General features: G+C 40.6%; 1 protein-coding gene across 3 annotated transcripts in view; it reads left to right on the top strand.

The window, feature by feature from the left end:
* Positions 1-9,913, top strand: part of LOC310852807 (SITS-binding protein-like) — a 33,273-nt gene extending 23,360 nt beyond the window's left edge. For all 3 annotated transcript variants that reach the window (XM_083756861.1, XM_083756860.1, XM_083756859.1), the window contains 2 exons: positions 514-693; positions 9,563-9,913. In XM_083756861.1, the coding sequence (XP_083612987.1) occupies positions 514-693; positions 9,563-9,736 (354 nt within the window). In that variant the 3' untranslated portion in view covers positions 9,737-9,913. The remainder of the gene's footprint in view (positions 1-513; positions 694-9,562) is intronic.
* The last annotated feature ends 8,788 nt before the right edge of the window (positions 9,914-18,701 follow it).

The raw sequence follows: 18,701 nt of genomic DNA, 5'->3' as shown, positions 1-18,701 counted from the left end.
TAAATATTCTATACCAATTTGTTTGCGGTTGCTGCCATTCTCCTCCTCTCAACACAATGCTGGCTACAGGAGTAGTGGTAGTAAAGACTAGCATGATAAGAGACTGAAGAGATGATTTTCATCCAAGCTCAAGGATGAGAGATTTAGATAGGCTGGGATTACAATACCACTAAATTAATATTTTCTTGGCTACTCTGGGTTTCAGGAGAAGACCTGCGCAAGGACTTTTGCTTATACAACACAGCTCCCCCCCTCTTCCTTCCCCTGTGCACACTCTGAAATTGGCTCAGTCTGGAGAACCTCCATTACAGCACACAGTGTGGGGGAGGGTGGAATCCCAGTTGTGGAAGCTGCAATGCTTGTGCAGATGGAATGATTAAAAGAGTGTGACATTGAATTCCACCCTCTGTATCTACTCCCTTTGGGAGAACATAAATCAAACTAAAATACCTGCTTCTCTATTGTCTTTTCCACAGCGTATTAAAATAATATGCTGAACTTCCTTTCTTTCAGGTCCTGAATCTCACCAGGCACTATGTTCAGACACATCAGAGTTTTGTGGTGCCTCTTGTTGAAAAATACAGCAAGGAGTGGCTCTCTGTAGGATACCCTATTTTTCGACCTGTATGGTGGCTCAGCCCCACTGAGTCCATTACCTTTACAATCGATGATGAATTTCTCATAGGAGATGAGGTAATAAATAAATTTTACTCCAGCATGTTTTGGATCAGGAAGGGCATCTCAGGGACTGAATATTTTCTATAAGGCATTTGGATTTATATTAGAGTACTGAACATTTCAGCTCTCTACAGGTTTTGAAAATTCATGTAAAGTTAAGAAGGTAAAATAGAATATTTGATGATAGAAAACCCATATAAATTAAAATTGGCAGAAAACATTTATTAAAGCTAGAATTCTGAAAACATGGAAGAATTAACATTGCTGAGGAGGAATCAGCATGACTTCTGTAAATGGAATTCTTGCCTCACTAAACATTTGGAACGAGACACATTTAGACTGTCTAGTCAAAATGTAAAATCATACAATGATAGTGATGGAAGGGACCTTGAACATCACCTGCCCAACTTCTTGCTCTGTGTAGGAAAACAGAGACATATGTGATGCAGTGGACATTATATATTTGTGTGTGTGTGTGTGTGTGTGTGTGTGTGTGTGTGTGTGTGTGTTTGCCTCTATATCATCTTCCTCCCAAATGACTCCTACAAAATGTTGCCAGAAGGTTCCAACATTAAAGCATTAAAAACATAAAAGAGACTAAGAATAAAAGTGTATTACTAACAATGGATGAAAATCACCCATGAGGTCTTCCAATGATCTGTGTTGGGATCCATGCTGTTTAACTTAATCATGAAGGACTCAGAGTCAGAGGTGAACAAAAGTGTAGAAGATGACACAAACTACTCAGCATGGTGAAAACCCAAGCAGTGTGTGAAAGCTTTCTTCTAACTGAGCAAATAGGCAGTAGAATGGGCGATGTGATTCAGTGCAAGGAGGTCCAAAGTGATGCTTGCTGGGACATGAAAATCCTAATATATGAAGTCTAACTTGGCTGTGACTATTCAGGAAGGGGATCTTGGAGTCAGAATGGAAAGTTCATGAAGAACAGAAGCTCACATAGTGGCAGTGTGTGGGGAAACATAAATCCCATGTTAGCTTTATGTTTGATCCCCTAAAAAAATAATCCCTATCACAATGCTGTTACATAAATTGGTGGAATGCCTGTATTTCGCTCCAAATGAATACTACGGAACAGGAGCAGGCTAGTAAATATTCAAGAGGTTGGCGTACCCACCGCATGAGGAGAGTCTAAAATTTTTAAGTTTACAAAAAGTCAAGGAGGACATGAATGAGATGTACTTATTGTATTGAAAGAGGTGGGGGGGAGGGGAGAGCCAACTAAGAGCCAAATTTTGATTTAAGGTTTATTTGGCCCATTAACTTATTATGCTTGGAAAAATAGAATGGATCTAAATGGTTTCTACATGTCCAGACATCTGGCAATTTTAGCGCCAGTACTTTAAGTGGGGTGAGGAGTGGCTAACTTCTTCATGTTCAGGGTCTGATGTATTTTCCAGACAATGAGCGGGATACTGATGGTATAAAACGTATGCTAATGCAATTTTTTTGTTGTTGCAAAATTTTACTTCTGTGTCAAGTCTGCCTGGCAAGCCAGATAAAACTGCTTCAGGGTCTAGATCTGGCCTGGCAGCAGCCCATTATCCATCATGAGGGTAGAGCTGCAAACTGGATTCCTCACAGGAATGCGACTGTGATGGACATCAGAAATGGAGGAGAAAGATGAATATATGATCAGTTGAGCAGCTCCGAAGGTTATAGCATGATTTCCTTATAAAGGTGCAGGTATCTGACTTGTTTAAGGTAACAATGGTCCCTGACTAAGTATTCCAGAATGTCCTCCCAGTACTCCCCAGCAATAGCTTGCTATAGAAAACAACACTTTCTCCCTGACTTTGGCCTGTCAGATATCCACTCCCATCCCTGGCACACACAATAGTCTGTTTTGCATGGTGCAGTAAGCCCAAACTATGGCTTACAGGGACTGCAAAAAATGTGCATGCTCCTGGAGAATGTCTGATGGGTCAAACTTTGGCTTAGCTCAATGCAGCAGGAAAAAGGGCCAGGGAAGAGCAACTGATTCTCAATTTAACAACTAGCTACCTAATTCTCACTTCCAGAAATGATGTGTGAATTGAAATTGGCACTACTCTAAATTTTGCAATGCAGTTCTCCAATCAATGTGTAAAATAATTAAAAATAAATGCATATATTAGGGAAGGTGTGCATAAAAATGTGTATATTCATAAAAATAACACAACAATGCATTAAATCAGGGGAAACAACTTGCAAAAATGGGTGTATTAAATAAAATTGCAGACAAAAATGTGTTTATTAGGAAAAATTCACACTAAAAAGGTGATTAATCTTCATGTGGGTTAAAAAAAAGCAATTTGAAAATTAGATGCAGAAAGTGGAGAACTGAATTTAAGATTTGAAAAAAATGAGCAACAGAGAGAAACCAAAATGCGACAGATTCATGCATCCTTCTGTGTAGTTTGACTCTCCCTGTCATATGAACCAGGCCACTGTGACCTCCTTACTAGGTCAACCATTAGGTCACAGAAGTAAATAGCACTTTTAAAACTTTCCCTTTCAAGGCCGCCTCTTTCCAGCCACTACCTCACATTTATCATTCCTCGCTGGTTTCCCACCATTGCCTTTCCTTTGGCAGAGGGTTAACTGGAGTGATTGTGATTTATGTGACATTTTCCACAGCCTCACAAAAGCCCAGCAACATCAGTATTTCAACCGGCAGGTTTACAATGCTTTTAGCAAAGCAAGCAAATGCCTACAGTACCAGAGTGAAATATGGGGCTTTCCATTCAGTGACATTCTAGATCTCACTTTCACTTCTCTCATTTCCTCTCACGCTTCTTTCCATCTCCACCCTCCTCCCCCTTCTATGGCTCCTACTACTGTCATCCTGGAAAATCCATCACCCATCTGTTGGTTTACTTTAGAGTCTTCTACAATAGACTGGGAAAGCCTGTTGGACGTAGCTTTTTCTGTGTGGCTAGTTATGCAGGAGGTGATGTTTTATGGGGCATTCTTAGTTGATCAACTTGATTTATTATAGCATGACTGGCTGCATCTCCAGTGAAGCTTCTGGTTGTTGTTGTTGTTTTTTTTTGCTAGCATGGAAAAAAACAACTTTCACAAAACTGAGGAAATGAGGATACTATAAGAACATGTGTTCTGCTGATACAATAATCACAGATTACAGTGGCAGGCTTTAGAATCTACTTGATAAAGTTCTACATTGGTGACTGCCCATAGATTATACCCAAAGGTTCACCTGTTAATTCATATGACACTTTTCAATAAAAACATGCTGAATCACACATTATTCCTGAATCACTGAATCATGGTCTGCCCCGCCCCCCATAAATAAATGAGGTAGTATAGTATAGGGATTCAATACTACAGTCTTTTCTTCAGTGGACTGAAACCCTTTGGAGATCAATAGCAGTTAGAGGTCCATTCTGTGAAGACCACTTACCATATCAACTCTGTTGTTTGGGTAACAATCTAAGCACATGTCTCCATTGAGTCTCTTGAAGCATGATTAGTTTCTCCTTGGCTGCTTGTGAAAAGGAACTCTGGATTACATTGATGGAAGTCTAGGAACGATGGGTCGCAAACAGACCTTGGCCCAAAGAACCACTGAAACTGGCTGGGGTCACACCATTGTAAGCATTGTAAGCTCAGTAAGCTAATTCTTCATGTTGCTCTCTTGGTGACGGTGGCATATGGGTGTAGCTAGGAATTTTGTTGGGGGGGGGGCAACCAAAGTTGTTGAGCTTCCCCATTGAAGCCTGAAGTCGGTAGCTATCCAGGTGAACCACAAGAGGTGTTTGAGAGGGGTATATGTTAGAAGAGGAAGGAGACATCCTTTCAAATATTATTGTTTGGGTATGCATTGGAAGCACCACATGCATAGCAAAGCCATGCAATCATCTTGACTTTGCATTGGTCATAATGAAACCCTATAACCTGCCCTGTATCCTAGAAATGTAGGACAGTGACCATAGCTCAGAAGGTCTGCGGTTCCATCCCTGGCATCATGTCCTCTGCCTCAGACCCTCAAAAGTCACTGCCAGTCAGAAGAGCAGACAACACTGGGCTAGATGGGCAAGCAGTCTGACTAGGTGTAAGTTCCTATATGAGACTGGAGGAAAAGAATGCAAATAAAGAACTATAAAATGCTGGCCCCCTTTTTGTCCACTATAAAATTTAAATAACTATCTCCTCCATATGTGTGTCTTTACATGTTGGAGAAGAATCTTCCACCGCTCTAGGAATACCCAGCTCCTTTTCTCTATGATGCCATTGACTTGGGCAAAAGGAGACATGGGTGGTGGTACTAGCTGTCCACACCTAGAGGCATCTTGAAACAAGGAAGACTGTTTATGAGATTGATTTCTATGAGATGTTCATGCCAATGATGCCTCCAAGTATTTCAGATCTTGTTTGTCTAGATTAATAAGACAATGGGTGCTCCGTTAATGTTATAATCAATTAGCATTAACAAGCAACTGGAAATAAATTAAAGAGCAGTTAGCATTCTAATTCCCTTTGCTGTTAGCATTTCAAATACAGTCAATATCTAATTAAATCTTTTGAAGCACTTTCCTATTTGCTGAACTTATGATTAATGTAAAGACTTAAATATTTCTCCCAGATCAAGGCAACGACACATTGATCTTTAGTGTCTTTAGTTCTAAGGCTGGTGCATGGTAGGATCTAAAGTGTTGCCTTTAATCATATTATGAAGACTCTCACTGAGGGCTCATTAAGCGCTCAAAGGGCAATGGAGTTTTGTGTGCATTTGAGGCCTTCTAAAATTTACAGTGACTGTTTTAAGAAGAGCAGTAGTTGCCTCATTGCAATCTTTTTGATCAATATTTCTGCTTTGATGCTTTAAATTGTCTCAATTACTACTGCATTAGAGAATGTGCAGGGTTAGGATAGTCTTTTCTCCTGTGCTGTCCAAAGTAAAATGTGAACCTCATCCCAGTGTGATCCTTGACCTTCTGCCCTTTAAAATGTAAGATGCAAGATGATTGAAAATCCCTGCATTTACAAGGGAGAAAGGTCCAAGACAAAAATGGAGGTAGGACTGACATGATGTGGATACTCCTACAAGCCCCAAATACAGTGGCCACTTCTGCAAATGGCAACTCATGTGAGCAGCCAAATGGTGTGAAAAATGTAGGCAACCTAATATCTTCTGGAAGTGAAAAATCACAAGTGAGTGGAACGATGAGTGTGTCTGGGTGTGCTTAGTCTTCTTAGACAATGTTATTTACAGAACTTGGAACGTTTATAGTAGGTATGATACACAATTCTCTCTGGTGGGCCTGCATGTTTCTCATTGTATTCTGATTCACATAACTGAAAACGGCTTTTGCCTGATTGTGACACGTTCCATACAGCTTGGAGCAGACTATGTAGATGTGCAAGTAATCAGAACACTTGCTCTCACAGACAAATGGACTTTGGGCTGACAGCGAGGGTGTAGGAACAGCTAGTTACCAATTAAACCTTGTGGCAGATGGTTGCTCAACCACCATTGTGTGCAACGCACAATGACCTTGCTACAAGTCCAAGGGCTATTTTCAGTCATCGGATCTTCCTTGTCAAACTTGTTAGGATATTTCCGTTCCACCTTAAAAAGGGAGCAGGTTGTTGTGTCACAGCCTGCGTATTTCCTGTTCACAGGATGTTTCTGTTTTGTATATAGCTGTTGTTTTTCTCTCTCTGTGCCTGGACACGCAGACAGGCAGTCATGTTTTTCCTTTGTTCTGACCAACACTGAATAAAATTGTAAATAATGCTCTCCTGACTGCATCCTTGGTTGTACGAACTCTGCTGAAAGAGCATGCACAAGCCCTGGAATGTGGCAAGCTATTTCTGAGGCCCGTGTCGCTAATTGACTGATACCGTATCTACCAGAGGTTGATGGATCGTCCGGAATCGACGTGGAGGCATGATGGCCTTTGTCTCCCTGGCAGTGATCTTCCTAGGCAAGGCACTCTTTGGTGCCGGTTGGGAACATCTGAAGATGTCTTCGGTTTCACTATCAGGTGTTCTGCTTTGAGTCTAGATGATCCAGCCAGGTGAACAAAGAAGCAAAGCTGCAATGAGGCAGAATGGCAGTGCCTTCTTAAATGGTATGGTACTACCTTGGTTCTCAAACTTAACTGGTTCTGGAAGACTGTTCCAAAACCAAAGCGTTCCAAAACCAAGGCACACTTTCCCATAGAAAGTAATTAATCCGTTCCAGACTTTTAAAAACAACCCCTAAAAGAGCAATTTAACATGAATTTTACTATCTAACAAGACCATTGATCCATAAAATGAAAGCAATAATCAATGTTCTGTACTATAAAATAAATAGGACAGTATTGTAGATGATAAAAATTAAAATAATTTTTTTCCTTACTTGCAGTGATGATAGTCACTGTTTGGATGGGGGGCTTTTATCCATTTCCACAGTCACACAATCAATCAATCAATCAATCAATCAATCATAAAACAAAACAAGCCACAGCCACAAAAATGAAAAAGCCACACAAACAAAAACTAAAAAAAAAAGCAAAAACAAATGCACCAAATATCACCTCAGAACACTGCAATCAGAAACAGAAGGCTTTAATTACGATGTGGGGACTTAAATTAGCTGTGCAAGGGTAAAAATGGGAGGGAAAAAGCCTTAATTTCGATGGGGGGGGGACTCAAATAAGCTGTGCAACAGTGAAAATGGAAGCTCGGGAGCACATTCGGCTTCCGAGGCAAAGTTCAAAAACCAGAACACCTACTTCTGGGTTTGCAGTGTTTGGGTTCAGTGTTGTTCCTGAACTAAGCTGTTCGAAAACTGAGGTACCACTGTACTAGGCTTATGCTTGTGTCCTTGTGATCTTTAAATATTAGTAGTAAAACACAGAGGCCCCAGAAAGGGAACAAATCAAGTATGTCAGAAAGCTGTCATCTCCTTTGCATCTGTACATGGAAATTCTGTGAGTGAAAGAAATATAATACCCTTGTGGAATGGAGACATTAGTATAAACATTTATATTGACTTCATATTTTACTACCTTTGTTTATGGTTATAAACTCAGGAATAGGTGGCCTTTTCTGGTTATATTGGGGCTAGTTAATATATTCTTCTGTGTCAGAATCCATTCCAAGTCAGGTCTGCACTCCAGAATCCCACTGCCTCATCTGATTCAGTTAAGTGAAACAGACACTCATGACCTGTCCTTAATTCCATAAGGTGAACTGCAGCTCCAGAAGGGTAATAGTGTCAGCATCAATTACAGGTTTCTTATCTGTTGCATAGAGGCCTAGGGCAAATGTCCTAGCATCGCTGTACCAAGATCCTTGTTCTTGGAAGTAGGTACATTTTATTGGAGGTGAAATGGAAATCATGGCCATTTGTAAAAAGCCATTACACTTTCCAACCTGAAAGGCTCAGAGCTTTGACATATATCAAGTCCTGAGACCTTGGTGCTTTTATATTGATTTCAGTGGATGTATTCAACTTGCGACAAATAAAGGTGGCCATTTCCCCAGTTTTGAACTAGACGTGATGATGGCAGGACCTAGCTATGAGTCTTCCTGACTCCTCCTAAATTGGTTTCTGGGTCAATTTAAAGCATGGCATCAGTGGGGGAATTAAATATCCCCATCTATGCTTTTCCAGGTGAATTTGAAATGTGTTTTCCTCTTAGCCAGTGTGCCTTTTAGCCATGGAAGTCCACTAGGAGAAAAATCAAGGGGTTTCAGAGAAAAGGCATAGGCAGCAGAAAAGGACATTTTCCCACTTTAAATCTGCTTCACACTTTATAGAAATGGAGCAGCAGATCCATTTCTGTAAACAAGGCAGGCCATCATTCCACTAGTTTGGCCCTTGCATTTTAAAAAGAACATAAATTCAATTTCATGGCAAACATTATTTGTAAAATGCAGCCTATGGTAAGCTGACAAGTGGAATCTGCACTTATAAGATATCATCACATATCTCCTCCCAGAAAATCACTTAAATGGGGCAGCGGGGGGAATCTCTAAAATTGAATCGGACAGTTTGCAATGCAGAAATATGGCCTACATTAACAAGAAGAGATCTTTTCTTACGATACAGCTAATGCAAAACCAAAGATTGGACTAAGAACATCAGGCCTTTCTGCTGAGCGGCTGGGATCCAAATTTGTGATAAAAGTTCAGTTCTGAAAATACAACGTAATGTGTTTACAACTCCTGGCAATTCCAGTTAAAATAAGTATGGGCTCAGACTCAAGTCCGTCACTCATAAAGAATCGTTCATGAATTTGGAAAGAACCATTGTGCTCTAAAGATGAACATTTGTGCACTCTAATTCCTTAGAACTTAGCGTTTTAAAACAAACCAAAAAAAGGCTGCCCTCATCTTCCTGGAACCTCTCTTTAGATCAGTCTTTGCCCAGTTTGCATCAGTCTTGGAATTGTTTTAAAGACGTTCGTAACATCTTTTCAAGATTTTTTAATCGTTTTATCACTTGTTGTTTGCCGCCCTTGGATCTTTTGGGAAGAAGGGTGGGATTTTAATAGATGGCGTCAAAGCAAACTTTATTAATTTCACCATTATGATACAAAGTCATGATCAGAACAGGCAATAGTGTGCTGGTTTCAAGTGAGCTTTACTTTATCAGTGGGGCAACGGCCACCCTGTAGCCAAGGCGGGTGGCACCCTGGTCCCGGGAAGCCCTGAGCAGGATCGTAGGAGGGGCTGAGCGGAAATTATCAGTGTTCTGACTACATACTCTAAGGGCAAAGCTACAGCCCTGGTAGAGGACATGCTTCACATCCATTAGATCCCAGGTTCAATGCCTCATGCCTCCAGATAGGAGCTTGATGGAGCAATGGTCTGAGTATAAAGAAGTCTTCTGTGTTCCAATGCCTCTAACTTTCCTTTTTCAATTCAGGTCCTTGTTGCCCCAATAACAGAACAAGGGCAACGTCAAAGAGATATTTACCTGCCCAGAGAAGGTCAGAAGTGGAAGGACATCAACACGGCCCAGGTGTTTGATGGAGGGACCTTCATCAGGAACTATTCAGTCTCTCTCATGGATGTGCCTGTTTTTGTTAAGACTTTCTAGATTCCAAATCTGACTCAGATCTCAGAAGGTTTCCCTGTATCTCGGAGAAGGATTGCCAACAAGAGCATCCATGTTGACAAGGAAGTTATCTCTTTTTCTGAAAAGTGTTTCCAGTCCACTGCAACGTTTCCAGGATCTGTATATTGAAAGAACTATTAAATGTGTGCATTTAAAATAGACTTGACTCCCCACTGTCTGTTTTCCAAAAATTATAAGGGCTTCTGGTAGGACTACAGCAACTGCTACAATTTTGTACCTTGAACCCCTAGGCCTGTTTTCCTCTTTGCAGAATCAATTGAAACAGCCAGTTTGCAGGGCGGGGAGTGGTGAATAGGATGATGGGGCTTAGGATGATGGGGAACCTCAGGCCTTGGACTCAAATGTGGTCCTCCAGGCCTTTCTATCTGGCTCTCAGAACATTCTACAGGCCACACCCCTCACTGGCCAGGCTTTTCACCTTCCTTGAGTGCTTTTGCCTGGCTGGAATGTGTCCCTGAGCTCTGATAATGCTTCTCACATGGCTGGATGGAGGACAGAGAGGGGTATGTGAGCTTCCTGTACAAAAGTTTACATTTGTGACTCCACTCACATTTGCCTCTGGCTCTGCCCCCTGCTGGCTTGTGGTCCTCAGAAGGTTGCTCAGAGGGAATACAGCCATCGAGGCTGCAAAGGGTACCCCACCAACTTAGTCTTTCCCCCTGCCCCACCAGCAGATTGCTGTTTGTGATGAAATCCCATGGCAAAATGCAGTCTCTTTTCCAAGACAGATTTGATCATTTAGGATATTTTCCATAAATGTCTCCAAAATTTGGTTGTGAAAGGAGAACGAACTTTGCAAATTAGGAGAGGAATTCAAGGTTGCCTATCTTTGGAGCAAAAGAAAAAGGAGGGCAATAGCCTTTGTGGGGATGCCTTTAAAAAAAAGTTATGGGGGGGGGAGCAAAGGGTTGTTCTCATCATTTCATGAACCTTTCAGTATTTTTCTTTTTAGATGTTCTTTCAAGATTGTGTGCTCCCCTTCTCCAGTGACAGAACATATATCTCCCATTATTTACTTTTGTTTTGAAAGCTATCGGCTGACTATTTCTCCCTTTCCCCACTCAAAACAAACAAAACAAACAACCACTGGTGCTGGATTGGAGCTTGTTCTAAGAAAGCAGTAAAAATAAAATGTTTCATTTCATCTGTGAGGGATTAGCTGTCTAAGATGAGCATTCCATCAATATGAGTTTGAAAAAGTGATATGATTTTTTTGGTGAAAAGTTTTATTTTTTTAACTGAGATGCACGTCACCTTGGGTGTTTTTATGAGGCAAAAGGGTGATGAATAAACTTAATAATTCTGACTTACATGAATCAATGCACCTTGCTGCTTCCAAGACCCAAAGAGCTAAAGATCTAGAAAGCCACAGCCAAAATTATTCCTTTTCATGTTCAAGAGCCATCAAAGCACCTTTCTCTTGCGGCTGATTCAGGTATCAGAAGCATTAGCACAAGTGGAAGGTTGGTGTTGCTGATGAGAGACTTCAGATGACCTTCCAACGCATGTTTTCATACAAAACATGGGTCTGACAGAAATATTCTTAAGGTGCAATCTTATCCCCTCCATGGGAGCTGCCTCTGACTAGACTTGTAAAGGATTGTGCAAACATTCTAAACCGTACAATTGTAGACTTCCCACAGCAACTATCACACTTTGCCCACCAACCTCTTTTTAAGCAGAGGTTGGCTGGCCATCTGTCAGGGATGCTTCAGGTGAGATTCCTGCATCATGGATGATTGCACTAAATGACATTCAAGGTCCCTTCCAACTCTACAATTCTATGATTCTACCTCTTCAGCAGTGCTACAAACTAGGCCCTCAGGGTGTGGGGCAAACACCTTCTCTGTGATGCAGTGTAAATAAAGCAATATAAATTACAGGGGGTGGACACAGTTTAAAAACAAGAAACCCACATTTCAAGCTCTAGCCTCAGAAGAAGAAACTTACATTAAAGACACAGACATCAAGTTATCAACAAAACATCTCTCAGAAGTACAATCTATAAGCTTAAACAATGACATTGACAAACCAGCATTCTCGCTTTTTGCCCTGTTTTAGTTGCGTTGGGTGTCCTCATAGCTCCTTTGCTTAGGCAGCTTATGGATGAAAGACTCAATTGCTGCCTTTTGCTCTTCTCATACCCAACCTTTATCCCTTGCACAATTTCATGTTCTTTTCTCCAGGGGCCTTCTTTCAGTCCTGTTAACAAATGTTGTGTAGTGGAGACATCTAGTGGAGAAATATTTCTTAGGGCTCCACTTTTCATCCCTTTCCCCTTCATCTATAATTCCTCATGTTGTAAGAGTTCTTTTTTTGCAGAGGTTTATCTATTTGTTTACATTGTAAAATAAACTGAAGAAGTATAGCATCAAGGCAACTAACTGCTTATGTAGTGCAGTCCCATACATGTTTATTCAGCAGTAAATCTCACTGGGTCAAGTAGACTCACTAACCTAGTAAGTCTGTTTAGATTTGCAGCAGTCTTATTCAATTGACGTGTAGAGATTTTCTAAAAACTCGTTGTCACACACTAAAGAATGACAGGCTAAATAAACAATGTCTATTTATCACCACAGATTAAAAGACCTAAATCAGCCCTTTGTAAAATGTGTTCCTTGTTCCTTTTTATATTATTTGTTGTTTCTAGATTGTTAGCTGCCTTGGACTTTTGAGGAAATGGATCTTTAAATAAACACATAATAGCAGATCATAACAAACACCCGCAAATCTATCCACCTAGAGCAGGAGTTGATCTATTGCCAGCGGAGAGGAGCCATCTTGGAAAGCTCCAGTTGTTGGGCTCCAGCTTCTATAACTCCCTGCCAGCATGGCCAGTGGTCAAGGATGATATGGGTTGTGGTCCAATGACATATGGAGGGCCACAAGCTTCCCATTTCTGCCATAATGGGCCCATTGCCTTTCAACAGGGGTGGCTAACCTGTGACCCTCCAGATGTGGCTGGTTTACAACTCCCATAATCCCTCACCACTGACCATGCTGGCTTGGGCTATTGGAAGCCTTGAGTCCAACAACATCTAGAGGGGCACATGTTTGCCAGCTTGCCCTACAGTAACATCAGAAATTAGCATCCAGGTCACAGTGTAGTGAAAACATGGCAAGGCATTTATGAAACACAGTTACGGCCTATAAACATCCAAGTCTTCCAACCAATTAGCCCCAGAATACAGCCTAAGGACGATATCAGACAAAGCTTCACTCTGGCTTCCAAGTGGTATGCTTTAGATCTGAGCAAGATAAAATTACTCTGGCAGACCTTTGTTCAATACCCCTGCCTAGTCTATTATCATAGTTTTTCTACTGCCTCACTTCGGATTGAAATTTCCTGCCATTGCTGCTGCTGTTTCTACTCCACTTTCCAGCCCTGGTTACGATATTAAAAATACTACATTGCAATGTGAAACTGCAATGGGCACTACAGCTAAGTTCAACAGGCTATCAAGGCCATGCCACATAGCTGTGCACACCCTTACATGGAAACAAGGATTAGGGATATAATATGTGCCCCCCCCCCCCGCCCCCAGTTCCTGCAGATGATTTCCAACTGGCCTGGCTATCGTAAACAGCAGAGAAAACACAGTGTGTCAGCTACAATGGGGCAGGGTCCAAAGTCAAAACAGACAACAGCCAAGAAAATCCAGGAACTTGGGAGAGAGGAGGAAAAATAATGTGGGGGAGATGGAATTTGACAGTGGGGTGATGTTTGGAATGGGAAGGCAAGAATCTAAGGGAAATGGGACTTTCTGATCCCTCAAAATGCCTACGGTCACCCCTAGGAGCCATTAAAAATAAAATAAAAGATGGGTCTGCATTAATCCACATCAAAATCCAGGCTTGATTTTGACACGGTAGCTAAGAGAGAATTAACACTGCTATGGTGTAATTGTTGTTTTTAAAATTCTTTATTAAGTTTCAGTATAAACAAAATTACAATACAAACTCATAGCTGAGTGGGAAAGGCAGAAAATAGATACATATAAATAAGAGGATTGGAAAAACACACTAATGTAGAAAACAGAGAACAGGGATAAGGAAAGGAAGTACAAGTTATTTGCAAATGTCATACATGACAGGTTATTTATTTTTGTCACTATTGCACCCTCACTAATATACATGTTTTTCCAAGAGGTAGCTAGCCCAAGACCCCACCTACAGTTTCCAATCTTATTTAAGAGATGGCAAGCATTCCAAATACTGGCTGCCCTGCCTGGAACAGTTAGGATAATAGTAACATCATTTATGTACAAAACAAAGCTTTGCCAGAAACTTGAGGAATTATCTTTGCTTAATTTGTCCCCTACTCAACCACATTTCCCCATAATTAAGAGAACACACAACTGTCTACATCAGGCCCCTTTCAGATGTTTCCAGTTTCCCGCTATAAACCTTCCTGCCACTGCAGTAAGCCTGTGCTGAATTAGACCGTTGTCTTGACAGTCCTCCTGGATTGTGAATGCTTCTGGTCTCTTTCCAAAGGTCCACGGGGTCTCTTGGCACATTTGGAGAAAGGCTTTAGCTATTCTGGTGCCAGAGTGGGAAGCTGGAAGACAAGATAGGGCTCTTGCACCTTTGAGAATCTTGTGAAGAGGGAATTTCAGCAAGTGTAGCTTGTCAGAACAATTCCACACAACCATCTTAGGCATGGGAGCCTATTTCCTCGTGCATCAGGCTAATTTAAATGAGGCATAGGAATATCATTGCATCCTTTTGGAGGAGAGCATGCCCGGTAAAGCTTAAGGCAGCCCAGAAATGTCTCCAGAACACAAAGACTCAGCCCACATCTGCAGACAAAATCACCAATGTTCTGGAGATCTAATACATGCATGGCAAAGCCTAGGATCCCTTCCAAAATCTATTGAGGTGTCTAGGCTAGAGTACAGATTTGATACTGGACTCTGAAATCCACTGCAGAGTTTCTGATGGGTTTTGGCAGAGAGACTGCACCCACCAACCCACCCACAAGATTTGTCAAAACTATCATTCCCATCCCTATTTTTAGCCCTCCTCCCTTTTTTGTTTGATAATTTTTGGGCAATTAAACACACAGCCATTTAAAGTCAGTAAAAGTTACTTCACGTTGCTTCTTAACGAAATATCTGCTTAGAGGACTGGGTAGTTTTATAGCATGAAATTATGTGCATTGCAGCACAGCACTTCAGTTGATATGACATGATGTTTAAGCAAAAATGAAACAGCCATATTCTAAAAATAAACAGAGCTTTTACTCTTTGCAGACAAGAGCCTGAGTTTATGCCAGCCCTCTGACTTCCACCAGCATAAATGGCACTTTATCTAAATGTGCAGCTGATCACGCTAATGTGCAAAATAAGCAAACATCTTAGTTCTGCTTCCCCAGTTTTCAGAGTATTTGCCTCATTAGGCCATGCGAAGAGACTGAGTGGAATGCAGAACCCTTTTAAGTATCAGATGCTTGTTTTTGATATGCTGCTATCTCACAATAGGGAAGATTTTGTGCAGCTGTAAACAAAGATGATACTAAGCTACATTCCAGTGCAATAGCGTACTGGCACAAAGTTTAGAGAAAAGCAGTACCATATGCATCTCCGGCTAGAAGGATACCCTTGTTAAGACAGAACTGGTCCACAGTTGCTCTGCTCCAGGATTCCTCAGCATGAAGTATCTCGCAAGAACCAAGTTAAGGGTGCGTGCTATGATTTAGGGACTATATCGAATCTGATTTCAAGCTCTCCAGGCTGAATATTAAAATGATGCCCATTCTTCAGGCAATGGGTCTTCAGCTCAGAGCATTGTAATTCCATATTCGCTCAGTCCCCTGGGATTTGCCAGGGCTTTCATTGCCCCACAATTCATCCATCCATTAACAACTAGCCATAGTTTTAGCCTGCAGCTCAGCCTCTGCACTTTTGGCTGATCGCTCCAGTGAAGATTTTCAGAGTGCCATTCTCTGCAGGTGTCCAACAGGGCATTCTCCTAGGTAAGTGTGCATCGGATGCAGTGCTTGCTGCATATTTTGTATTATAATCGAATTATTGTTTTGTTTTGATGTTATAGGTTTGTTTGTTTTTTAAATCATTTTATGTTTTGTTTTCCTATGCTCTACCCCACCCTAGGACCCTCTGGTGAAGGGTAGGCAAGAAATGAAACAATGAGGATAATGACATATATTTTTTGCATTGTAAGTCATCTCAAGATGTTTTTGAACTAATCCTCTAGCAAACGAAAAAAATACTCTAAGCCTTACACTTGCTTATTCAAAGTATGTCTCCTTGATCTTAATGGAATTTATTCTCTAGTGACTGAGGTTAGGTTCGCAGTCTTAGTGAGTTACTTAGTGCCACAGATCTCGGGCTGTGCCTGCCCTGTGGAAAGCCCTTCCATCAGATGTCAAACAAATAAACAACTATATGATTTTAAAAATACATTTGAATGCAGCCCTGTACAGGGAAGTTTTTGATGTTTGATGTTTTATTGTGTTTTTAATGTGGCTGAGGCAACCTAGTCAGATGAGGGGCTTCTCATTATTATTATTATTACTACTAGTAGTACTACTACCCTGTTTTGGGAAATGCAAATTTGGTTAACTTTGCCTTTAAATGCAAACTAAATTGAGTTACTCTGCCATCCCTATTAATGCAAACTTGGTTCATATAAGGCACAGCCAGGCATGCTGGGTGACACAGTTACCTCACAAGAATGGAGAGTGTAGTCAAAACACGCCACCACTATCCTGCTTATACATACAGTGGTACCTCGGGTTACAGACACTTCAGGTTACAGACTCCGCTAACCCAGAAATAGTACCTCAGGTTAAGAACTTTGCTTCAGGATAAGAACAGAAATCATGCAGCAGCGGTGCGGCGGCAGCGGGAGGCCCCATTAGCTAAAGTGGTACCTCAGGTTAAGAACAGTTTCAGGTTAAGAACGAACCTCCAGAACGAATTAAGTTCTTAGCCCGAGGCACCACTGTATTGTAGATAACAAGCTCTAAGCTTTATTTAAGATAAGCAGGTCAATCATTACTGATCTCACCATAATGATGCTGATGCAAACTTCCAAGGAATCCCGGAACATAGTCTGGAAACTATCCATGGGTCACCTGGTAAAAAAGCTGATCCTCAAGTTTCTTACTGAATGTTAGGATCCAAAGTTATACATTAGCATCAAAGAGTGACAAATGCTAATCCTTAAACAGATATTTCAGATTAAACAAATAATTTAGAATGATTTGTCTTTTTAAATGGATTTTCTGTATCACAAAAATAATTTTAGGGTCAATTGTTCCAGCTAGTTCCAGTCCCAGCACACAACCTGTTTTCTTGGAGATAATTTTAGTAATACTGATAGCTTAAAAAACAAAACAAAACAAAAAAACACCTCAGATTAATGCTTCCATATCATCATGTGGCTGATATATTAGTGTTGTTTCATCAATTTATTATTTATTTTCTTTGGGGCAGTGCACGTGCCTGTGAAGTAAAAAGTTGAAAATATGATAATGGGAACAAGTACAAAATAAAGTGAAAAGGTATCTGTCAGATCATTGAGAATAGATTGTAAAGGATACATGTCCACTTCAACTCTTTCATTCAATAACAAAAAACCAAACCAAAAAGCTATCAGTAACTACTGATAGCTCTTATGAAAGTGGAAGTTAGTTTTTCTCTTGATATTTGAATCACTACATTTCTTTACAATGTATTCAGGACCATGACGCAGGCAACAAGTGAGGGATTGGCTCATTTTCTCCGCTGCCATATTTACAGTATTTAAAAAACATTTGGGGAAATGTGGACATTTATCCAAAGTTCATCTGATTTCATTTAAAAGAAAAAAGCCAATGTGTACAAAGTGCACTGCAGTAAATTCTTTGTGTACACACCTATTGATAATTTGCAAAACATGTTTACAGCCAATGGTTACAAAACTATGTATTGGTATTTGGATCTTTATCAGCGTCATGCTTTTCAGCTTTAATGCGTCAAAGCTGCTCCTTCCACAAAACTGCAGGAGTCAGACATATTACACCAGGGGCAAACTTGATGCCACCAGTTCAGTTTCCGTTTGCATAAGGACAAAGTCCATTGAACACTTCACAACAGTTCACCTACTACAAAAATATATTTGAAAGCTGGCCCCTTTGACGGAATCTGAGGTCAGATTGCATGAAGTGTAGACAAGAAGCTTAACCTTCTGCAACTGTGTTTGGAACTGTGTCGGTTCTGAAAAATGTGACAGTGTTTATATATTAGTCTCCCTAAATCCTCAACAAACTGGTTAAATGCAAGCAACAGTGTTTATTCCTGCTATGAACAGTCTACAATAATGCCTCCCTCCCCCTTTAAATGCCTTCTTTTACATAAAAATATTTCATTTTAGCCATGATAAAAAGCTAAACAACCGAAAAGATATTGTTTAAACATGAAAAATAGTATAATATTACCCTGAAAAATAATGTTATAGTTTCAACTTTAGTTTGTTGTTCAGTACACTGAACATTGACTGATTAATTTTTCAGGGACTTTTGACCTGCCTTTTGAAAACAGAATTTCCTCGAAGGCATTTCACAATAAATGTAAAACAATTTTAAAACAACTTTAGTTCCCAGGCTGTTAAAGTTGCAGAAAAGGGCCTTTTAATTCAAAATATATTCACCAAGCAGTTTTAAAGAAGAATCACACCTGGGAAGAAGATATGCTGCTACTGCTGCTTCAGTAGCTCAATGTCCACTAAATCCTATGTTTGCCCAGAGGTGGGTGGCTATAGCACAACAAAAGCAGGACAACCCCTCCCCACCTCTCCATGAACATTTGTGGTATGAAAAGTTATGAGATTTCAGCAGGAACTTACAGACTATGCACTGATTGGAAATGATGCCACTCCAAAACATTTGCAGGTGCAAACAGTATTTGAAAGCGGTATCATA

The sequence above is a fragment of the Podarcis gaigeae genome (genome assembly GCF_964106915.1).
Source record: "Podarcis gaigeae genome assembly, chromosome: 1".
Classification (NCBI taxonomy): domain Eukaryota; kingdom Metazoa; phylum Chordata; class Lepidosauria; order Squamata; family Lacertidae; genus Podarcis; species Podarcis gaigeae.
This window is presented reverse-complemented; position numbering and strand designations above follow the sequence as displayed.